This window comes from Oncorhynchus clarkii, chromosome 28 (genome assembly GCF_045791955.1).
Source record: "Oncorhynchus clarkii lewisi isolate Uvic-CL-2024 chromosome 28, UVic_Ocla_1.0, whole genome shotgun sequence".
Taxonomy (NCBI): domain Eukaryota; kingdom Metazoa; phylum Chordata; class Actinopteri; order Salmoniformes; family Salmonidae; genus Oncorhynchus; species Oncorhynchus clarkii.
Window position 1 is genome coordinate 30,083,783 of NC_092174.1, and position 25,317 is coordinate 30,109,099.

Sequence of the window (25,317 nt, forward strand, 5' to 3'; positions counted from 1 at the left end):
ATTTCATTAAAAAGATTCCTAGCTACTCTACATGCAGTTATGACATTTATCATTAGCTAAATTTACGACTGGTGAAATGCGACTGAAAATAGTCACAGTGCACTTGAGGGAAATATTACAAGTTGATGGAGGAGGACCCAGTAGCATCTGGCCCTATAGCCTTGGGGGCACATCAGATCCACAATCCACCTTTGATGCGCCTGTCAAGCAACAGGAGCAGTTATTTTCAAAACAAGTCTTTATTGGCTTGAATAAGAGATACAGCTAATTGTTGAGTGTTGAGGGGTCTGGGCATAGGCAGCCTATTCTGCTCCACTTCACTCAGTCCAACCACAGTCAGAATAATATAAAATCCAATCCACAATCATATTATATAACCTACTACTTCCTTAGGCCATTGTAAAATAATCCCAATGGGTCTAACATCTGCATGTAAGGCTAGCATGCCACACTGGCGGTAAAGCCAGCATCCTTCATCATTCAAATATTTATTCTATTCAGTCATATTAATGGCAGTCTGCGGTTAGAGATGGCAAGCCTTTATCAAACCTTTATTGGATCCAAAATATCCTAATCCAAATCAGATATTGGTATAATGAAATAGAATGAATACAATGCACAACATGCAATCCCTTCTCCTCATTGTCTCCTCAGTGAATACTGTTTATTGAATAAGTATGAATATGTCTGGAAATTCTGGACAAGATTGCAGGTAGCAGACAGTACAAACCAGAGAGAGATATTTATTTCAAATCTGAAGGTTGATTTTATCACATGTACTTGTATAAATGCATATCGATCATACACCGTACAACATTTACTGTAGAAACACAGTTTTTCTTCTTTCCACAAAAACACACTTTTCTGTTTTTCTAAAAGGCAACGTTGGTGTTTCAACATACAGCCAAAATTCCTGTACATGAAGAAGTTATTAAATCGAGAATACATCAGAGAATGGGGAAGCTGTACAAAATATGAAAAATAAATGATTTGGTCAGAGAAAGTGCACTGACAACAAGTAAACATATTCAGGTAAACGTGTCTGTTATCTTTGGTGAATTTGTCATTTTGAATGAACTATTCATTATATATTCATAAAATAATATAAAAATTGCAACAAAAAAATCTAAATTTTCATGTTTCAATCAAAGAAAAATGTTGGGGGTGATTTCGCTTGGTGAGTTTTAACTTTCATAGGAGTATTGTAATATGTACTGTATGTGCAGAATTGTAATGAATTCAATAGACTAAAAACATAATGGAAAGTACAATTTAAGCTGCACAAGAAGAGATTGTGAGATGATGAAGTAAAATGTTATTAAAATATTCATACCTTTCTATGATTGCTTTGGATGGTCCTAGGTATTCATGTAACCTGAATGCTCTGAATGTTCTTAATGAATTACTTTCACTCCAACAGTATAATAGAAAAAAACATATTTACGTCATAACATTTGTACAATTACTAATTACAATATACAACAAACTTTAAAAGAGTTTATGTACATTACAACGAAACATTTTGGTTATACATGTTTTATCGCACTCTTTGATGATATATTCTTCTTTTTAGACCTTCTCAAACTAGAACCCCTAAATCTGAGTAAAACTTCTCCAAAATAAACATTCAACTTGGAGGCACCTCCCAAACATAAATAACAAAATGATGTTCAACCAACAGTGTTTAGTGGTTTAGGACCAGAAAATAGCAAAATATTGACTGTTATTTACGTATTTATATAGATCTCGGGACTGTTTGCTTGAATACTTTGATTCAAGAGATTTCTTGTGCATATGGACCTAGTCACAATTATGAAAATATACATTTTGTATGAAAATATCACAGAGAACTGCTACATAGACAACTGTTCCAGAAAATTAGGCCTAGAGCATGTAAACTCTAATGGTCATGACAGGTCAATCATGTTCACGGCAATTATCAAACGATACTTTCCCCTACAAGCAATTTTAGACCATTTGTCAAGTAATTTTAATTAACTTTTGTACAACATAAATATGGTTAGAGTACAATTTCAATTGCAAGAGAATGTGTAAAGCAATAATTACTTCTGATGTAGTCACAGCCATATCTAAGCCCTTTTCACAACAGCAAACCTCAACAGATGTGATATTGTTTTATTGGAACGGTCTTCCTTACTACTCCAAACATAACAAAAATAATGAGAAAGATTGTTGCCATAATCATTATCTTCATGGCAACTAGTCAGGTAACAAGCATGTATCATTGATACCAAAGAAGTTTGCTTTTGAACCCAAATCAGAGAAATACCTCCACACCAGATTAGTGAGTTTGTCCCCAACATGCCGTCTATTTACACAATTTCTACAATTCCAAATCCCAAGTTAATTCCATGGGTGCATGAGTTCTACTGTTCTATTTCCCAGAACTGCTTACTGAAGCTTGAATAACCAGGCTTGCCTAAGTGCCTGGAACTTGTATGGCACTGCAATGGGCCTGGAGGGAGAGGTGGATAACACCCATGCAGGTCAGATGGTCGGTCAGTCACTACCGGGGCAGGTCTTGGCATGTTGACCTGAGCAGGGCAAAGCATTAAGGAAGCCAAATGGAACTCTAACTCATCAGGCTCTATCTCTCTCTGGCTCCTGGAAACAACAGCTTAGCATTGACAATGATTAAGTTGGGATTTGAAAGAGAGAAAATGATTCAATAATTTTAATACATTAAAATAATTTAATGTACTGTACCTTAAAATGTATCTTGACTTGGGACAGCTGTGGCATTATGCGGACTGAAATAAGGGTCTGCGACACTAAAATAGTGTTTGTGTTTAGTTTTTGAAATAAGTGTCATATAAATGTATCTGAATCACAGTCTCATCTCCATTATTTGCATTAGATAATGGATATAATCTGAACTCGAACCCAGTGAAAGATAGCTTTGATTTATTTAGAGTAGCCTTAGGGTTTTTTATACAGAAGTGAGAAAAACACATCATTGACGTTATGCTGTTCAAAAGAGTTTGAGAGTGATTGGCAAGGAACAATCGGAAAATAAATTAGCCTTAAGACATTTATACAAATGAAAAGCTCTTAGGGTGACATTTTGACAACTCATAAAAGTAGTGCTGATGACAAACCAAAGAGTATCACTTCCTTATTTAACAGTATAATTACATCTCTCTAATCTCATCTCAAACTTGGTGTGCAACAGACACAGAATGCAATTGCATCCCGTGCCCGCACTGTTAAAGCACAATCCTGCTTAAATGATCTCTGCCCTCTCATAGATATCAAATAATGAAGGGTTATGGATATAAATACCACTAGTACAGTACAGTGCTGGGAGTTATTAGGGTCTCTTTTGACACTAACACAGGTTTTGTTTTGCCTCATCAGCATCCAGCACGGGGCCTTGAAAGGTCAACCTTCCTGACCTATTAAAATATAACCTGATGTACTATAGTATGATAACAGCTCTTGATGCAATGGCAGTACAACTTAGACTTTGCAATTACTTCACAATGTTCATTTGGAGAGGCAACCTTGCCCATCTGTTTTGAATGGTCCTGACTTCTGTGTGACGTCCTAGGACGTATTATAATCTGGAAATCCTAATGGTCTCTTTCTCAAAGTGCTCTGTCTCTGTCTTTATGCAGAAGGGAAAATAAATAAAGCAAATGGACAACATTTATGGAGAGATGCCTTAAGACAAGTGTCTTCCCTAGAAAAGGGACGTTTCCAAAGGCGACCTTTGAACTTGGCGATCTAGGTCAAACAGCTGTGGTCTGTTTTATACTGTGGAAGCTGATCCTGGTGGGTGACGTGGGGATGGACATGGCACGTGCCACACGTACTCTCAGGGCATGGTTGTCCTGCCAACGATGCCATCTTTTCCTGGCGGCTGAGCGCACCTGGAAGATTACAATGAAATACTGTATTAGTGGTGGGCAGCCAATGTTTCTTTGTCCTTCCTACAGTATACTACATCTAACCCCACACAAAGCATCTAGGACACACAATATGTAGGACACAGGAAATCCCTTTAACTTAAATTGACATTTGAATAACCGCCAAGAAAAAATCTTTACAAAACAGTACAGAACAATAAATGTCAGATACATGAGGATTCACGTCAAATAGTTTCCAAGGTAGCCACTGTAGACTTCAAACAATTTGTATTTGTTTTGTGTGTATACCAATAACAGCTTCTTAAAGGAAGTGGAGAACAACAGTAGCAGCAGCAGCAGGAGGGAGTCACATTTTTCCAGATTACAGAATGACTCATGACCCTTTTTATGGCACTTAATGACTTTCAACAATCATGCATCACTAAAGTAAGGGGGAAATATGGGGGAAATAGGTCTAGAAAAATAAAGAGCATCTACAGTAATGTATGTTCAAACATAGCCTGCAGGGTAATGATGGCGTTCCATGATAGAGGTGAAATAAGGGTCTCAGGACTAGAAGTCTACTGCCTCTCAGACCTTTACATAGCGATCTGACACACGGCAATGCCCACACATGATAAGATCATTGTTGACTCACTTCGCCATTTAGAAAGCAGTAGAATACTGAAACAAAGAACCCCTGGAAAGCAAGACAGGACACTGTTAGAATGTATAGTACAGAATGTATTTACAATCTGTTTTCATTGAGCTATCTTTATAAATTAACTAAAATAAGGATGCACAGTATTGGACAATATCAGCTATTGGTCAGATATTTTATAGTGTTTAATCTGAGTCCAGATAATCCGACTTCCACTCAAGGTATGCTAGCAATAGGCATTTGTTTCAGAATTAAAATTGGATTAATGTAAACAAAATGCTGCTTTCTGAGAAGTGGAAGATCACATTTTCTTCCCAATTGAGTTAATTTTACAAAGTGCATAGAAATAACAACAAAGTAATTGAATGATTCACAAACTTGTTTACCTTTCCCATTTCAATTATACAGTATACAGAGCAATAATAGGAATATTAAATCAGGATTGAACAACCTCTCATAACATTTGTATAAGAATAGTCTAAAACTGTTATAAAATGGACCCTTATCCTATCCTATACACATCCCTTCACTCAGCACCATTAACAAAGTACCTTCTCCACACCCCCTCAGCCTTGCATTGTGGAGGGAAGATTTACACTGAAAATACCCACTGTGCACAACTCACGCCCACATACATGTCTCTACAAACATTCTCCTGACAGCTCAGAACACTTAAAGCAGCCAGGGCCAGGTTCACAAAGCCTTACAATAGTAGCCTAGAAATAGTCCTTCTTCCACAGGCTATAAAACCTATAACACCTTCAATTAACAGTATATTAAAGCTACAAAGATAATGACACAGATTTATAAAGGTTCAGGGTTTTTGTGTTCTTGGGAAAAGAGGGGCACAACTTGGAAAATAACAGACTCCATGATCTTACCTGAAATGATTGTAGAAATGAATTGAAATAAATAAAAACTATTTGCGAGATGTCGTCCTCTCCGGGATTAACAAAAAATAGCATGTAGGTGATCCCCAGCAGAGGCAGTAACACTAACGTCGCTTTGACCGCTTTTCTGTGAAGGAAATAACAGAAAAACATCAGTACTCCCATTTACTGTACAATAGTTACAAAAGTAACTGGGGAAAGTGGTAGCTTGTTTCAATGTACGTCAATACAAAAAAGCATTGAAAGACCCAAAAAGTTTCCTTTCTATCTATTTTTGTAGATTGCTTGCTTTTAATCATTACCACAATCTGTTTACAAAAGACCCCAAATAATGAATGTCAGAGATACACATTCTGAGTAAGTATGATTAGAACCCCATCCCACAAGACTACTGACATTGTTGACAATGTTGCCCAAGGCTTGCTTCCAGCAGGTTGAGGAGGGAATGGAGCTTATTTCTTAGGGTTTTGCGGTAGATATTACATAACAAAAAGCACTTATCAAAATAAAGCTGAATTAAATTATGCAAGGATTGTTCTACCATTCTAGATGAAAGAACCGCATTGAGAAGAAATACATTTAAAAGTGAAAAGCCGTGGTGTCAACAACTTGATACCAGAACAAAAGTCTGACATTATAAGCCCATTTGAGTATCTGGTTGCAAATGGCGTTATTCATTTTATCGAAATATGATGGGATTTCAGCTAATCTACCTAAGCAGTGAAGCAATTGATGGCCCAGGTTACACCTCAAATAGCACATTACATATTGTATCTAAGGATATAAATCCACTGGGAACCCAATGACAGCAATGTCAGCATAGGAGTAAAATAAGCCATACCCTTTTCTTTAGGACAGAGGTCTGCAGATGTTGCTGGGATTTGAGATTTCCCCCCTTTGAGCTCTCAAATAATCCACCATGAAAAAGAGCTTAAATGTGAATTTGAGGACGATGCAAGTTGTTCTATGAATATGATATGCAAGGTTATTAGACACTGTGCAACATCAGCACTTCATTTATATTGAAAATGTGTGTGTGTGTGTGTGTGTGTGTGTGTGTGTGTGTGTGTGTGTGTGTGTGTGTGTGTGTGTGTGTGTGTGTGTGTGTGTGTGTGTGTGTGTGTGTGGCCATATATTCATAGGAATGTTATGTAATGGTGCGTGCAAGTTAAGTACATATTGAAGGGATTCATCCATAATAAAGCAGATGACTGTTTCATCACTTTGTTGAGTAGAAGGGAGTTTAAATGCTCCGTCAATTTCTCCATAAAATGTGAATGTTGAGCAGTCTCGCATCACAATATATACAATGTATTACGAGTAAGGAGGAAGAGCACATTAGGATAGAGCTTATTTTACAGACCACCTATAGAGCAAACAAACAGTGAGTGGACATTCCAATGTTAACTATGAATTAGAGTAGCCATTGGTACACTATATATAGAAAATTATGTGGACACCACTTCAAATTTGTGGATTTGGCTATTTCAGCCAAATCTGTTGCTGACAGGTGTGTAAAATTAAGCACATAGCCATGCAATCTCCATAGACAAACATTGGCAGTAGAATGGAATTACTGAAGCGCTCAGTAACTTTCAATGTGGCACCGTCATAGGATGCCACCTTTCCAACAAGTAAGTTTGTTACACTTCTGCCCTGCTAGACCTGTCCCAGTCAACTGTAAGTGCTGTTATTGTGAAGTGGAAACATCTAGGAGCCACGAAGTGGTAGGCCACACAAGCTGACAGAACAAGACTGCTGAGTGTAGTGTGTAAAAGTCGTCTGTCCTCGGTTGCAACACTCACTAAATCAAATCAAATCAGTTTATTTGTTACGTGCGCCGAATACAACAGTGAAAACGGAGTTCCAAACTGTCTCTAGAAGCAATGTCAGCACAAGAACTGTTCGTCGGAAGCTTCATTGAAACGTGTTTTCATGACCGAGCAGCTGCACACAAGCCTAAGATCACCAATGCACAATGCCAAGCATCGGCTGGAGTGGTGTAAAGCTCGTCACCATTGGACTCTGGAGCAGTGGAAATGCATTCTCTGAAGTGAGGAATTACGCTTCACCAACTGGCAGCTGGCAGACGGATCTGGGTTTGGCGGATGCTAGGAGAATGCTACCTGCCCGAATGCATAGTGCCAAGTTTGGTGGAGGAAGAATAATGGTCTAGGGCTGTTTTTCATGGTTCGGGCTAGGACCCTTATTTCCAGTGAAGGGAAATCTTAAAGCTACAGCATACAATGACATTCTAGACGATTCTGTGGTTCCAACCTTGTGGCAACAGTTTAGGGAAGGCCCTTTCCTGTTTCAGAATGACAATACCCCTGTGAACAAAGCGAGGTCCATACAGAAATGGTTTGTCGAAATCGGCGTGAAAGAACTTGACTGGCCTGCACCGAGCCCTGACCTCAGCCCCATCGAACACCTTTGGGATGAATTGGAATGTCGACTGCAAGCCAGGCCTAATAGCCCAACATCAGTGCCTGATCTCACAATGCTCTTGTGGCTGAATGGAAGCAAGTCCCCGCAGCAACGTTCCAACATATAGTGGAAAGCCTTCCCAGAAGAGTGGAGGCTGTTGTAGCAGCAAAGGGGGGACCAACTCCATATTAATGCCCATGATTTTGGAATGAGATGTTTGACGAACAGACTTTTGGTCATGTAGTGTACTTCCTGTAAGTGATTGGATTAGGTTGTGTTTTTATCCTCCCCTGACGGTCTTCAATGCACCAGCATCAGAGGGAAAAACAAAATGGAACCTAGACAAGTAGGTTATGTGGTGATAATATTCTTGGAAAAAACAGTCCACTCTCTACCATTCAGTCACATATCATGTCTGTCAAAATTATAGGAAATTCTGTTCCTTTTAGCAAAATTTCACTTCTGGATGGCTTGAAATTTGCAGTGGTGTAAATTACTTAAGTACTACTTAAGTAGGTTTTTTTGGGTATCTGTACATTACTTTACTATTCATATATCCAGCTTTTACATTCCCTTCACTACATTCCTAAAGAAAATAATGTACTTTTTACTCTATAAATTTTCCCTGACACCCAAAAGTACTCGTTACATTTTGAATGCTTAGCAGGACAGGAAAATGGTCCAATTCACGCACTTACCAAGAGAACATCCCTGATCATCAAATCCAAGCAAATTAAATTTGATTTGTCAAATGCACCGAATACAACAGGTTACCTTACAGTGAAATGCTTGCTTACAAGCCCTTAATCAACAATGCAGTTTTTAGAAAATAAGTAAAAGATAAGAATAACAAATCATTAAAGAGCAGCGTCCGACAAGTGTCGGAGCCAGTGTAGTGTGATTCGATCTTAGTCCTGTATTGACGCTTTGCCTTTTTGATGGTTCGTCGGAGAGCAGAGCGGGATTTCTTATAAGCTTCCGGGTTAGAGTCTCGCTCCTTGAAAGCGGCAGCTCTACCCATTAGCTCAGTGCTAATGTTGCCTGTAATCCATGGCTTCTGGTTGAGGTATGTATGTACAGTCACTGTGGGGACGACGTCCTCGATGCACTTATTGATAAATCCAGTGACTTATGTGGTGCATTCCTCAATGTCATCGGAAGAATCCCGGAACATATTCCAGTCTGTGCTAGCAAAACAGTCCTGTAGTTTAGCATCTGCTTCATCTGACCACTTTTTTATAGACCGAGTCACTGGGGCTTCCTGCTTTCATTTTCGCTTGTAAGCAGGAATCAGGAGGATAGAATTATGTTCAGATTTGCCAAATGGAGGGCGAGGGAGAGATTTGTATGAGTCTATGTGTGTGGAGTAAAGGTGGTGTAGATTTTTTCCCTCTGGTTGCACATTTAACATGCTGATAGAAATGAGGTAAAATGGATTTAAGTTTCCCTGCATTAAAGTCCCCGGCCACTAGGAGTGCCGCCTCTGGATGAACGTTTTTCTGTTTGCTTATGCCGGTATACAGCTCATTGAGTACGGTTTTAATGCCAGCATTGGTCTGTGGTAGTCTGTAGACAGCTACGAAAATTACAGATGAAAACTCTAGGTAGATAGTGTGGTCTACAGCTTATCATGAGATACTCATGATTAGCTCATCGAGCAAAAAGAGTTAGATATCGTGAACCAGCTGTTGTTTACATATATGCATAGGCCCCCGCCCAATGTCTTACCAGAGACTGCTGCTCTATCCTGCCGATAGAGTGTATAACCCGCCAGCTGTATGTTCTTAATATCGCTGTTCAGCCACAACTCGGTGAAACATAAGATATTACCGTTTTTAATGTCCCGTTAGTAGGATATACGTGCTTTCAGTTCGTCCCATTGACATCCCTACTGCCTCTGAACTGGCGGACTCACTAAACATAAACGCTTGTAAACTATGTTTGTGTGTTGTTGTGTAGCCCTGGCTATCCGTAAAAATAAAAAAAATAAAAAATTGTGCAGTCTGGTTTGCTAAATATAAGCAATTTGAAATAATTTATACTTTTGCTTTTGATACTTAAGTATGTTTTTGCAATTACATTTACTTTTGATACTTAATTATATTTAAAACCAAATAGTTTTAGACTTTTACTCAAGTAGTATTTTACTGGTTGACTCACTTTTACTTGAGTCATTTTCCATTAAGGTATCTTTACTTTTCCTTAAGTATGCAGAATCTCATCTAAATCTTTTATCAAAGATAGGAAATGGGGGTCAAGTAAAGGTGGCATAATATGGCATGAGATATTCCAAATAACAACCCCACGGGAGAAGTGACTCACCTGTACTGTACGGTTTCTGATGTGGTAGAAGCTCTCAGCTTGGTCATGAGAATTCTTACTATGTTGAAGAGGAAAACGAAGTTTATCTAGCAGAGAATACAGATGGAAAACTTTAATTATGAGTTCATTATGTAGAACATGATGTTTTAGTAATGAAAAAACAACAACTGAGGAACTGAAATGTGTTGTTGCATTAGAGCAGCTTATTTAAAAAAAACAATCTTTAATTTAACCTTTATTTAACTAGGCAAGTCAGTTAAGAACAAATTCATATTTACAAGGATGGCCTATCCCGGCCAAACCTGGGCCAATTGTGCGCCGCTCTATGGGACTCCCAATCACAGCCAGATGTGAGGCAGCCTGGATTTGAACCAGGGACTGCAGTGACTTGTTACTTACCAAAAGAACAAGGATGACCGGCCCTTGATAAATGTAGTCAATATACTTTCCAGGTTCTTTCCCAAACCAGCATCTGTTGACAAACTTTAAATGAATGGCTTTGCTTTCAAAATGTAGCATATGAACCATTTGTATCAATCTACCCTGAGTGTACAAAACATTAGGAACACCTTCCTAATATTGAGTTGCACCCCCCTTTGTCCTCAGAACAGCCCCAATTCGTTGAGGCATTGACTTGACAAGGTGTCAAAAGCATTCCACAAGGCTGCTGGCCCATGTTGACTCCAATGCCTCCCACAGTTGTGTCAAATTGGCTGGATGCCTTTTGGGTGGTGGACCATTCTTGATACACACAGGAAACTGTTGACCATGAAAAACCCAGCAGCGATGAAGTTATTGAGACACTCAAATCGGTGTGCCTGGCACCTACTACAATACCCTGTTCAAAGACACATCTTTTGTCTTGTCCATTCACCCTCTGAATGGCACACATACACAATCCATGTCTCAATTGTCTCAAGACGTACAGTAAATATGCTTATTTAACCTGGTTCCTCCCCTTCATATACACAATCTAGAGCCATAATCATTATGCTTAATTCTGCATATCTAAGCATAACTCTTGAGCTGACTGGTGCTAAAATCTGGGTAAAAGATTGAAAGGAATGTGAGTCTTATTCAGTACATATAGTAATTGCTTGCTTTTCTAAAGTCTACTAACCTTGCCAGCAGGCAAGCCGGCTACGATAGTTAGACAAGCTAGCTATCTAACTTGATTGATAACCTGAAATGGCTTCTTGGTAGCTAGTTATGAGGTTGGGAGATTGGGAACCTATCTAGGCTAGCTAAAGCCAACTTCAGAAAATTGCTAGATGGCTTGTAGTATTACAGAAACATTATTTTATATACTTATATATAAAAGCATTCTTCCTCTCTCTCACGCACATTTACTTTGTCACATGGAACTCTGACCAATCAGCTCGGCTTTAAATGTGGCTAGGTTATTCGTGGGCATGGTTTTGCACCAAGTTTGGCTTGGATAAAAATTACGTGCCCATGTGCCCCCTATGGCCATGACGCCTCTGTTCCAGAGTACCCAAGTCAGAAAATGCTACTATGAAAGAAAGTAAATTTGATCTGAATGAATTGGAGAGTGAATGATGACTCTTCATTTTCCGAGAAGTACCTTTATAATAGCAGCATAGACCTCAAAGTCAAAACTATAAAACAGGACCTCTAACTAATGAACTGACGTCTGACTTTCTTGTATTAAAAAGGACAGAAATAACAATTTCAAATACACTTATCTATCAAATAACTTTAGATAATATAAATTATCCTCTTGTAAATGCTACAGCAAATGCCTCTGTGACACCTACAATACAGTAAATTGCTGAATCAGTATTAGTAGTTTCCCCACCATACTTAAAGGATTTAAATAAATCTCGTTAGGGTTAGGGGGCAGTATTCGAAAGTTTGGATGACTGAGGTGCCCAAAGTAAACTACCTGCTACTCAGTCCCAGAAGCTAGAATATGCACATGGTAGTGTTGGATAGAAAAGACTCTAAAGTTTCTAAAACTGTTAAAATTATGTCTGTGAGTATAACAGAACTGATTTGGCAGGTGGAAACCCGAGGACACATTTGTTTCTGTTGATCTGTCAGCCAATTCAAAGGTTAAGCTATTGAAAACAAAGACTTCCGCCTCCCAAATTGCAGTTCCTATGGCTTCCACTAGATGTCAACAGTCTTTATACATGGTTTCAGGCTTGTATTCTGAAAAACCAACGAGGAATAGTTGTTTATCCTCAGGAAGTCCAAAGGCAAAACTAGTGTCATTGCGCGCGTGACCGAGGGAGCAAGCTGCGTTCTTTTCCTTTCCGATTGAAAATAGTTCACTCTGTTTGAAATATTCTTGTTTATTTAGATATTAGACTACCTAATAATGAATTAGAAATGTTGTTTGATTTGTTTGGAGTACCTAAACGGCCTATTTGGGATATAAAGAAGGAATTTATCGAACAAAACAACCATCCATTGTGTTCCTGGGACTCTTGTGATTGCGATCAGAGGAAGATCTTCAAAGGTAAGTGACTTATTTTGTCGCTATTTGGGATTTTGTGACACCTGTGATTGTTAGGATAATATGCTGTTGTGGGGCGCTGACCTCAGATAATTGAATGATGTGCTTTCGCTGTAAAGGCTTTTTGAAATCCGATGATGCGTTTAGATTGCCAAGATTCTAAGCTAAAGAATCATGTATGACACTTGTATTATCATGAATATTTAATATTGGGTTTATTTTTATATTTGGCGCTCTGCAATTTCACCGGATGTTGTCGAGGTGGGTCGCTAGCGGAACACCTGCGCCAGAAAGACGTAATTACTACACTGTACCACAAAGGATATAAGACATCATTCAAAAAGAGGAACCTTTTGGTCCAATTCTTTAAAAAAATATATTTTGTTAATAATTGTTTTGAGTTCCATCTGCCGTGAACTGTTTTTGCTAACAATAGTTTTGGCCATGGTTTGATTTTGAATAGTGTTACCAATACTGTTACCAAAAACCAGAAAGGCGTAATTACTACACTGTACCACAAAGGATATAAGACATCATCATTCTGAAACGTGATACGTATAGGTTTCTATGCACTCCATCAAAGGTCATCAAATACAACAAAATGTCTACTACACAAACTACTTACTATAAAATGCTTGAGATTCCACTGTTGTTGTTAATTAGAAATGTGCACTTACTGTTCATTTTCATTGTAAAGCTTCCCAATGGCCCAAGCAACAATTATAGGACATGGAATGCCTGAAAGAAAGATATATTTTTTTAACTTATTGGCAATAAACATCACATCTAAAAGTATTGAAGACTACAACGTCTGAGTGATAGTGTTAATATCATTAGGGAGTAGGGACATGCTCTAAATTAGAATCAGGCTGCTGTGTTTAGCAGCTATTACAGAGATTAAATTAAGGGAATCCATTGAGGCCAGTTGGATCCGTCCAGTTCTACTTTGATCTGGCTTAAGAACTTCTTATCTTCTTGGTCTCTAGTGTTGGACAGATAAAGTTAAAGTTCCACTTTTTACATTCAGCGGTTAAAAAAAAAGAAAAAAGATCCCAGAAATGAATCTTAAATTGATCTCAGATCGATTGTCTGGGGCCAAGTTAACCTCCCCTTTCATGTAAGAAAGTCATGGCCATCATGCTTTTAGGGATTGTGGATTATTTTGTTTATGTATTAAACTGTGAGTTCCAGACCCGTTCCAGACTCGTTGCTTAGGGGGTCCGGGGTCTTCCCTGGGATAATTTATATGTAGGACGGAGAAAATCAGTTCTGGTGACTTTTTAAAAGGACATTCTACTCAACATTCATGATAAAAAAAGTATGCTGACACCATCTAAAATATAATTTCCACCTCCAGAAATGGGCCCAATAACATATTGGTAAAATGTATGTAAAAATTATTTGTAGCCAATGCATATCATCAGATGTGTTATTAGCAATAAGCATTATGTCCTATAGCCCAACTGCTGCAGCATAGGGGCATTTTTTCGTTTCTATTACAAAGTATGTCATTGTCCCTTTAAGATGTAATTTCCCCTTTAAGAGCTCTATTGCGCAGCTGGACCTGAACCATGCTTGAAACTCAGTTGTAAAACTGCATTTGTAAAATGATGTCACACGCGCAATTGAAGGAGTAGAGAAATAAATGTGGTAGCGATGGAAAACTGGGATCCCCCTCTTTTTTAGCAAAATACGTTTGCCAAAACTGCTTTCAAAAGTGTTTCCCCGTAATTCCATTAAGAATTGTTGTGCGTTGACTGCTTGTCAGAATACATGTTTTCCTCATATGTCTTTCCCAACTTGAATGCGCCCCTGAGAGGACAAGAATGTCTTGCTCCCAGGCAGACTAAATAAATGTTTTGCCCGCTTTGAGGACAATACAGTGCCACTGACATGGCCCGCAACCAAAATATGCGGACTCTCCTTCACTGCAGCTGACGTGAGTAAAACGTTTAAATGTGTTAACCCTCGCAAGGCTGCAGGCCCAGACGGCATCCCCAGCCGCGTCCTCAGAGCATGCGCAGACCAGCTGGCTGGTGTGTTTACGGACATATTCAATCAATCCTTATCAAAGTCTGCTGTTCCCACATGCTTCAAGATGGCCACCATTGTTCCTGTTCCCAAGAAAGCTAAGGTAACTGAGCTAAACGACTACCGCCCCATAGCACTCACTTCCGTCATCATGAAGTGCTTTGAGAGACTAGTCAAGGACCATATCACCTCCACCCTACCTGACACCCTACACCCACTCCAATTTGCTTACCGCCCAAATAGGTCCACAGACGTTGCAATCTCAACCACACTGCACACTGCCCTAACCCATCTGGACAAGAGGAATACCTATGTGAGAATGCTGTTCATCGACTACAGCTCAGCATTTAACACCATAGTACCCTCCAAACTCGTCATCAAGCTCGAGACCCTGGGTCTCGACCCCGCCTTGTGCAACTGGGTACTGGACTTCCTGACCACCGCCCCAAGGTGGTGAGGGTAGGTAACAACATCTCCACCCCGCTGATCCTCAACACTGGGGCCCCACAAGGGTGCGTTCTGAGCCCTCTCCTGTACTCCCTGTTCACCCACGACTGCGTGGCCATGCACGCCTCCAACTCAACCATCAAGTTTGCGGACGACACTACAGTGGTAGGCTTGATTACCAACAACGACGAGACGGCCTACAGGGAGGAGGTGAGGGCCGTCGGAGTGTGGTGTCAGGAAAATAACCTCACACTCAACGTCAACAAAACTAAGGAGATGATTGTGGACTTCAGGAAACAGCAGAGGGAGCACCCCCCTATCCACATCGATGGGACAGTAGTGGAGAGGGTAGTAAGTTTTAAGTTCCTCGGCGTACACATCACAGACAAACTGAATTGGTCCACCCACACAGACAGCATTGTGAAGAAGGCGCAGCAGCGCCTCTTCAACCTCAGGAGGCTGAAGAAATTCGGCTTGTCACCAAAAGCACTCACAAACTTCTACAGATGCACAATCGAGAGCATCCTGTCGGGCTGACAACTGCTCCACTCACAACCGTAAGGCTCTCCAGAGGGTAGTGAGGTCTGCACAACGTATCACCGGGGACAAACTACCTGCCCTCCAGGACACCTACACCACCCGATGTCACAGGAAGGCCATAAAGATCATCATGGACAACAACCACCCGAGCCACTGCCTGTTCACGCCGCTATCATCCAGAAGGCGAGGTCAGTACAGGTGCATCAAAGCAGGGACCGGGAGACTGAAAAACAGCTTCTATCTCAATGCCAACAGACTGTTAAACACCCACCACTAACATTGAGTGGCTGCTGCCAACACACTAACTCAACTCCAGCCACTTTAATAATGGGAATTGATGGAAATGTAGGTAAAATATATCACTAGCCACTTTAAACAATGCTACTTAATATAATGTTTACATAACCTACATTACTCATCAAATACAGTATGTATATGTATATACTGTACTCTATATCATCTACTGCATCTTTATGTAATACATGTATCACTAGCCACTTTAAACTATGCCACTTTGTTTACATACCCTACATTACTCATCTCATTTGTATATACTGTACTCGATACCATCTACTGCATCTTGCATATGCCGTTCTGTACCATCACTCATTCATATATCTTTATGTACATATTCTTTATCCCTTTACACTTGTGTGTATAAGGTAGTAATTTTAGAATTGTTAGGTTAGATTACTCGTTGGTTATTACTGCATTGTCGGAACTAGAAGCACAAGCATTTCGCTACACTTGCATTAACATCTGCTAACCATGTGTATGTGACAAATACATTTAATTTGATTTGGATTTGATTTGATTTACTCTTGCATAGAACACACAACAAAAATATGACTAGGTACATGGGTCAACTATTCTACTATGGAGTTGTCTGATTCAGTTTTAATAACAACATTACATGACAAAAATAGTAGCACTGGAAAGTTACCTGAGTGATAAAGTATAGGCTTTGAATTAGGTTGCAGCAGCTATAGTAGGCTACACAGCTGTTTGAGTTTAGCACTGAGATGGTACCCATTTTAGACTATTTAATTCCCTTCATCTGAACATCAGTGTCAGCAACAATAATGCATGTCAGTTCAGGCACACAAGTATTTGAGAATATATTTAATAGAACAGACATGCTTCTGTCTATGTTAGGCTATGTCATCTTACATTTACCAGACACACTTATGCAGAGCAATTTACAGGAGCAATTAGGGTTAAGTGCCTTGCTCAAGGGCACATCAACAGATGTTTCACCTAGACGTCTCAGGGATTCAAACCAGCGCTACTGGCCCAACGCTCTTAGTTGCTAGACTACCTGCTGCCCTTCAAATATTGTCCCAAGGGTGTTGGTAGTCATAATTTAAGTAACCTAATTTATATTCCTCTAACTCCACTGAATGCCTCTGTTAATCCAAGCAATGTCATTTTGAATTCCCTAAAGTGAGTGTGGAAGAGGTGAACAAATTATTTTCTATCAACAATGACAAGCCACCTGGGTCTGACAACTTGGATGGAAAATTACTGAGGATGATAGCGGACTATATTGCCACTGTTATTTGCCATCTCTTCAATCTAAGCCTACAGTAAAGTGTGTGCCCTCAGGCTTGGAGGGAAGCAAAAGTAATTCCGCTACCCAAGAATAGCAAAGCAACCTTTACTGGCTCAGACAGCCAACCAATCAGCCTGCTACCAACCCTTAGTACACTTTTGGAAAACATTGTGTTTGACCAGATACAATACTATTTCACAGTAAATTAATTAACAACTGACTTTCAGCATTCTTATAAGGAGGTGCACTAAACATGTACATCACTTCCACAAATGACTGATGATTGGTTGAAAGAAATGACAATAAGAAGCTTGTGGGAGCTGTTTTGTTAGACTGCAATGCAGCTTTTGACATGATCAATAATAATCTGCTGCTGGAAAAACGTATGTGTTATGACTTCACATCCCCTGCTATATTGTGGATTGAGAGTTACCTGTCTAACAGAACACGGCAGGTGTTCTTTAAGGAAGCCTCCAACAGAATACAGGTAGAGTCAGGTATTCCCCAGGGCAGTTGTCTAGGCCCCTTGCTTTTTCCATCTTTACTAATGACCTGTCACTGGCACTGAATAAAGCCAGTGTGTCTATGTATACACATCAGCTATCACAGTAAGTGATAGCAAAGTACTGCAGTTAGTTTTAGAATGTGTGGCAAGTAATAAGCTAGTGCCATTTTTTTAACTAAAAGCATTGTATTTGGAATAAACCATTCACTAAGCCCTATACCTCAACAAAATCTTGTACTGAATAATATGGAAATTGAGCAAGTTGAGGAGATTTATAACCCCATGATTGTAAACTGTCATAGTCAAAACATATTGACGCAATGGTAGCTAAGATGGGGAGAAGTCTGTCCGTAATAAATTCTCCCATTTCACCCGTTCCTCCACATACTGCACTGGCTTCCAGTCAAATCTCGCTTCCACTACAAGACCATGGTACATGTCTATGAAGCAGCAAGAGGAACTGCCCATTTCTACCTTCAGACTATGCTACACCCCAACCAGAGTACTACGTTCTACCACCTCTGGCCCTCCCACCCCCTAATTAATCGCTGTTTATTTTGTCATGTGCCTTAATGTGTCTGGACCCCAGGAAGAGTAGCTAATGGGGATCCACAATAAATACAAATACCTGTCTCCACCCATCTCCAGGTGTCACCCGTTTTCCCCATTAGTCCATGGGTATTTATTGCAGTATTCCCTGTTTGTCTGTTGCCAGTTTGTCTTGTCTTGTTCTTATCACTCTTTTGCTAGTCCTCCTGGGTTTTGACCCTTGCCTGCCTTGACTCTGAAATCGCCTGCCTGACCATACTGCCTGCGCTGACCTCAAGCCTGCCTGCCACTCTGTACCTCCTGGACTGACCTTGTTTATGATCTTTTGCCTGTTCACTGCCATTCTCTTGCCTGCCCCTTGGATTATAATAAATATCAGAGACTTGACCCATCTGCCTCCCGTGTCTGCATCTGGGTCTCGCCCTGTGCCCTTATAATACCTATACAACGCATAGTTGTTCTAATCTAGAAAAAGAGAAGAAAGTCTATGTTAAATTAACCCACATGCCAGACATACTGATTAGAAATTATGATTCACAAGAGTAAGAACCAAGTCTTGTCACGGTAATGCCTGAAATGAGAGATCATAATTCAATGTTGCAAATACTGTAAGATTCCACTTCAAAGCTGAGACCTGCGCATGAAAACCACTTGATCATCAGTGGAACTGTGGCAGACTGAGTAAATTACTGAAGGGTTTTCTCAAGGACATCCCAATAAAACAAACATAAAACCTGATTACAATCTTAACTTTTAACATATATAGACAAATGATCCACTACTGTGCAAGGTTTTCACTTCTTACAGAATAAATGTGCATAGCAAAGACATAACTGTTCAGATAGACTGCTAGATCAATTGAAACATTTTGTTAAATGTAAAAGTATAAAATTCATTCTGACCGTCATCCCACTCCTGACACCAACACATCCCACTGCTGAAACAAAACAACTCCACAACACCTCCACTACACGTAGCTGAATTGAGTGAACACACTTTAGTTAATTACATTTTGGGGCCAATATGAGATTTCTAATAACTATACTGGATGTATTTACTATACCCTGGCCTTTACCCTAGCCTACAATAAGTACAAAGAGCTATTTGGGATGATTCACTTAAATGTGAGCTATATACATATCCATTCAGATCAATGTTTTTATTCCAGTGCATATAAAGTCCTACACTACTGTACATGTTTCATAAAGAAAACGGCAAGATGGCTCAGCAGTGAGCTCAGCTCAGCCGAATGACTCAGGGCTACTCGTGTCATTTCAGGTGCCTCTCCATGGTGTGAGTCAGCTTCTAACATAAGTGCTAGTCTCTCCTGACTGCAATGTGCTTTCACTAACACTTCAGCTCTAGGTGAGCCTGGGTCATTTATGTGGTGATGACTGGATGCATCTGCTGCCCGTCCCATCAAGTACTTGCTCAATCACAGGCCTGAAATGATGCACAACCAACTCTGATTTACCCACAATCCAATAGCATATGGTCTTTTCTTGAAAATACATGCTTTTGGTTTCATCTCACAAGGTGCTTTGAGAGAAATGGAATGGGGTTTTGTTTTGCTAATCAGCTATATTTAACTACATTGTCTACATACGTATACTCAAGCATTCTGTAGCATTCACCCTTTGTGACAGAGGTGAATTAATAAAATCACTGGTCTGTTCTATGTAATATGTGGGGATTTACCTCTTACAGCTACAGTAAAATGATATTCCTATTTCTAGAAACAATTTGTTTTAACCAGACTGTCACATTGGCTCATGGAGGTGACAATATGATTTTTGAAAAGAGGGTAAACATAATAACTGCCATTTCATGTTTCATATTTAGGCGGTGTTAATTCTGCCTTATGCAGTTTTATGATAGAAGCCAGTCACTTGTCATAGTCTGACATAGTAAATTGGTACTCAAACACTTGCTGATGCTGAACATTATTAATTAGAATGCACTTACACCAGCCAATGAACAAGAAGACCCATTTCTTTAGCTTGTCTGTTGAATAAGTCATCACAATGGCTGTGTGAAGGTAGCATCCTTCAACAAACATCCAGAAAAAATTTGTCACCACAAAATAGTTATATATAGTCGTTATAAGACGACACCAAGGCTGTAGAAAGATAGGAAAACAATCATAGTTAGTTATTAGTGCAATAAAAAGCTGAACAGTCAGGTGAATTGTAAATAATCATTTTTAACGACAGTTACCTCATTGCTCTCATGTATATTGTGATCAATCAACTGAAGTAGGAACCACATAACATTCCTCAAAATGAAGGTTGTTATCAAGTTCCAGTGGATTATGTTTCGAAGGCATCTTATGCTCCTAGAGAATGAAATAAAGAAAACAATGTTTTAGTCTACATACCTAAAGTTACAAAATTCCAGTCAAAAACATATTCCTATAGTAGGCGACAAGTATACATTTAAACACATTTTATTCTTGGGTGCAATTTACTTGATCAATTTAAAAAAAAAGTGTTATATTAACAAGCATCAAAACACAATGCATTAAATAGACACTTAAAAGACATTAAGCGAGTTAGCCTAATAGGAGGGCAGTCCTGCAGTTCACATACATTTCAGTCATTCTTTTGTAAGAGGTCACATGTACTGCAGATACATTTAGAAGGGTACTATTTCTGTACTTGCCTTAAGCATAAGAAGAGAATGAAGGCTATGACAAGAGCTCCCACAGAAATACAGTGGCCGAGGTAGTTGATGATCAGAGCAATCTTATAGTGCATTGGGTATTTCCTCTGTGGGGAGAATATCACAAGATCTACTTCACAATCTCGATAGACACAAAATGTTAAACTAAAAATAAAGGGGTTATATACACATTGACAGAGACATACATTTGCAATGCACAATTCACCTTCAAAAGATATCGATAATACATACAAATGGAAATGTGAAACATTCTGATGATAAATTACATACTTTAGCTGACTGGATTAGTAAGAATAAATAAACTGTTATTATATAGTAAATGTGCCATAAATATGCCCTAATCAGACAAGTAAGGTGCCACAACTAATTCTGCACTATTTGTGAAAATCTTTCCGTATTTGTGACATTAGTAAAGCAGCAAACATAAATATCATCATTTTGAATGTCCTAAAGTATGCAAGAAAATAATCCACTAATCATGTTACACAATCATTCCAAATGTCACACCCTGGCCTTAGTTATCTTTGTTTTCTTTATTATTTTGTTTAGGTCAGGGTGTGACATGGGGGATTTATGTGTTTTGTCTGGTCAGGGTTTTTTGTATGTTTATGGGGTTTGTAGGTCTATGGTTCCTAGATTGGTTCTCAATTAGAGGCAGCTGTCTTTCGTTGTCTCTGATTGGGAACCATATTTAGGCAGCCATATTCTGTGGGTACTTTGTGGGTGGTTGTCTTCTGTCTTTGTGTCATTGCACCAGATAGGACTGTTTTGGTTTTCACATTTGTTGTTTTGTATTGTGTAGTGTTCTCGTGTATGGTCTTGATTAAACATGTTGAACTCTAACCACGCTGCATTTTGGTCCTCCTCTCCTTCAACGGAAGAAAACCGTTACACCAAAGATATCATTTTAAATGTTGTTATCTAGGACATATTGTACATCATCGTGTCTAACAGGTTGATCTGATTACACTATATACACAAAAGTATGTGGACACCCCTTCAAATGGATTTGGTTATTTCAGCCACACCCGTTGTTGACAGGAATATAAAATTGAGTATACAGCCATGCATTGTCCATATACAAACATAGGCAGTAGAATGCCTTTACTGGAGAGCCCAGTGACTTTCAATGTGGCACCGTCATAGGATGGCACCTTTCCAACAAGTCAGTTCATCAAATTTCTGCCCTGTTAGAGCTGCTTCTGTAAGAAACGTCAGCACAAGAACTGTTAGTCGGGAGCTTCATGAAATGGGTATCCATGGCTAAACAGCCGCACACAAGCCTGAGATCACCATGCTCAATGCCAAGCATCAGCAGGAGTGGCGTGGCCAACATTGGACTCCGGAGCAGTGAAAACGCATTCTCTGGAGTGATGAATCACACATCACCATCTGGCAGTCCGACGGACGAATCTGGGTTTGGCAGATGCCAGGAGAATGCTACCTGCCCTAATGCATAGTACCAACTGTAAAGTTTGGTGGAGGAAGAATAATGGTCTGGGGCTGTTTTTCATGGTTCGGGCTAGGCCCCTTAGTTCCAGTGAAGATAAATTTTAACACTACAGCATTCAATGACATTCTAGACAATTCTGTGCTTCCAACTTTGTGGCAAAGTTTGGGAAGGTCCTTTCCTGTATCAGCATGACAATTTCCCCTTGCACAAAGCGAGGTCTTTACAGAAATGATTTGTTGAGATCAGTGTGGAAGAACTTGACTGGCCAGCACAGAGCCCTGACCTCAACTCCATGGAACACCTTTGGGATGAATTGGATAGCCGACGGCAAACCAGGCCTAAGTGCCCTACATCAGTGCTCGACCTCACAATGCTCTTGTGGCTGAATGGAAGCAAGTTCCCGCAGCAATGTTCCAACATCTAGTGGAAAGCCTTCTCAGAAGAGTGGAGGCTGTCAAGGCTGCAAAGGGGGGACCAACTCTATATTAACGCCCATGGTTTTGGAATGAGATGTTCGATGAGCAGGTATTCACATACTTTTGGTTATGTGATGTGTGTGGTTCTGGTTGTTAACGTTGTCTCTAACAGGTTACTTGCAATGAGCATAATAAAAGAGAAGGCATAGGGTTTGAGCTGTATAACCAATAGTTAAACCAACCTTCTCCTCCAAAATGGGTTCACAACTGGAGTAGTTGCTCTTCAGAGCCCACGTTCCATTATCCATGCATTCTCTGTAAGCACTCCCTGCGAAAAGAGGAGTGAGAGGATTGTAAATGTATGGTCACATTACTTATGGGCTATAATTCAAGTACAGGTACATTCAATAGAGTAAACAGAAATATACAGGTGTAGGATCTTAATTTGAACTATACTGTCACAGAAAAATAATCATTCAGCAACAGGATTTGAACGTTTAGTCCATAATATTGCTTGATCCGTGGTTAGGCTATCAGCTGGCTAAAAGTAGTCTACATGAAAAGTGCAATACTGTTAATATAACTGTGTATTAGTGTGGATTTTCAGTGAATTTATGTAAATCACAAAGCTCATCTGCATTTCCTATGATGCAGGAAAATTCTCAGTAACAAAAAAGTGTTTAAATTAAGATGTGTACTCATAGCTGGTTGCTCCTATTGGCCAAAAATCAAATGTATGAATTTAGTCTTGCCATCAATGTTGAGTTCAATATTACACAATACATATGATTGTGCTATATTTAAGATAAGAAGATAATAGTAAAACAACAATCATTCATTTGTAGTAACAGTTATGAAGTAAGTCGATAATATACTGAACAAATATATAAATGCAACATGTAACAATTTCAAAGATTTTACTGAGTTACAGTTCATTTAAAGAAATCAGTCAATTGAAATAAATGAAGAGGACCAATATGGAAATAAGACCCAAACTTTACTGTGTGTTATCCTCAATTATTATATTCATGTGCATGTATGGATTTTTCAAGTTTTATGTGTGCTTGTTTTTCTATATGGTCAAATTAATAAACAAACAAAAAATGATTAGGCCCTATTCTATGAATTTCACATGACTGGGGATACAGATATGCATCTGTTGTCACAGATACCTTAAAAAAAAAAACGCTAAAAAAATATTTGCCTGCCTCACACATGTCGTTCTCATAGAGTTGATCAGGCTGTTGATTGTGGCCTGTGGAATGATGTCCCACTCCTATTCAATGGCTGTGCGAAGTTTCTGGATATTGCTGTCATACATGTCGATCCAGAGCATCCCAAACATCCTCAATGGGTGACTTGTCTGGTGAGTTTGCAGGCCATGGAAGAACTGAGCCATTTTCAGCTTTCAGGAATTGGGTACAGAATCTTGCGACATGGGGCTGTGCATTATCATGCTGAAACATGAGGTGATGGAGGCGGTTGAATGACACGACAATGGGCCTCAGGATCCCGTCATGGTATCTCTGTGTATTCAAATTGCCATCGATAAAATGCAATTGTGTTCGTCGTCCGTAGCTTATGCCTGCCCATAACATAACCCCACCACCACCACGGGGCACTCTGTTCACAATGTTGACATCACTAAACATTATACGTGACCAACAGATGCATATCTGTATTCCAAGCCATGTGAAATCCATAGAGCCTAATGAATTTAATTCAACTGACTGATTTCCTTGGATGAACTGTAACTCACTCAGTAAAATCTTTGAAATTCTTGAATGTTGCGTTTATAGATTTGTTCAGTGTAGTTTTGTTCAGTGTAACTCAATAATAGTTACAAGATCATTCATGTGTAGAATTAAGTCAATGATAGTTAAATAACATTGTAAAGCAGGTTGTTTGGATCCTGGATGCTGATTGGTTGATATGCAGGAGTTGTGGGACAACAACTCCTACAAAATACCATGACGTATTAATGTCATAATTCCACTGCCCTACAGCCCAGGCAGGAAATTCATGAACTTCATCTGCTTCGGGGAAAAAGCATCTACACATTATTTTTCCATGTGTCAGGTATGCTCTCTCTCCGGCGCTCTAGGTCAAATCAAATCAAATCAAATGTATTTACATAGCCCTTCGTACATCAGCTGATATCTCAAAGTGCTGTACAAAAACCCAGCCTAAAACCCCAAACAGCAAGCAATGCAGGTGTAGGGCGCCATGCTCCCACACCTCAGCCAGGTCGACAGGTTCCTGTGCCTCAGCAGAGGTGACCTGTCCGCTCTTGATCCCCGGGATCGTCATTTTGGTCTGCGTCCTGCGGCTGGAGCCGCGCATCAGGGAGGGGGTCCTGTCACGTGTGCTCCCTCTCCGGCCTCTAGGTCACCAGGCTGCTCGTTATGGCGCACACCTGTCACCCTCGTTACGTCCATCAGCGCATAATGACACTCACCTGGACTCCAATACCTCCTAGATTACCTGCCCT

The 25,317-nt window shown here is 39.7% G+C and overlaps 1 protein-coding gene across 4 annotated transcripts in view; it reads right to left on the bottom strand.

Annotated features, from left to right (window-relative positions):
- Positions 1-534: 534 nt before the first annotated feature.
- LOC139386900 (corticotropin-releasing factor receptor 2-like) overlaps positions 535-25,317 on the bottom strand; it is a 70,935-nt gene continuing 46,152 nt past the window's right edge. For 2 of the 4 annotated variants that reach the window (XM_071132772.1, XM_071132773.1), the window contains 10 exons: positions 23,069-23,154; positions 20,937-21,043; positions 20,493-20,610; positions 20,241-20,394; positions 13,329-13,389; positions 10,569-10,641; positions 10,170-10,255; positions 5,412-5,547; positions 4,528-4,569; positions 728-3,893 (listed from right to left, as the gene is read on the bottom strand). In XM_071132772.1, coding sequence (XP_070988873.1) covers positions 3,753-3,893; positions 4,528-4,569; positions 5,412-5,547; positions 10,170-10,255; positions 10,569-10,641; positions 13,329-13,389; positions 20,241-20,394; positions 20,493-20,610; positions 20,937-21,043; positions 23,069-23,154 — 1,004 coding nt within the window. In that variant the 3' untranslated portion in view covers positions 728-3,752. Of the gene's footprint in view, positions 3,894-4,527; positions 4,570-5,411; positions 5,548-10,169; positions 10,256-10,568; positions 10,642-13,328; positions 13,390-20,240; positions 20,395-20,492; positions 20,611-20,936; positions 21,044-23,068; positions 23,155-25,317 lie in introns of all 4 variants that reach the window. The other 2 variants (XM_071132775.1, XM_071132774.1) reach the window with 2 other exon arrangements.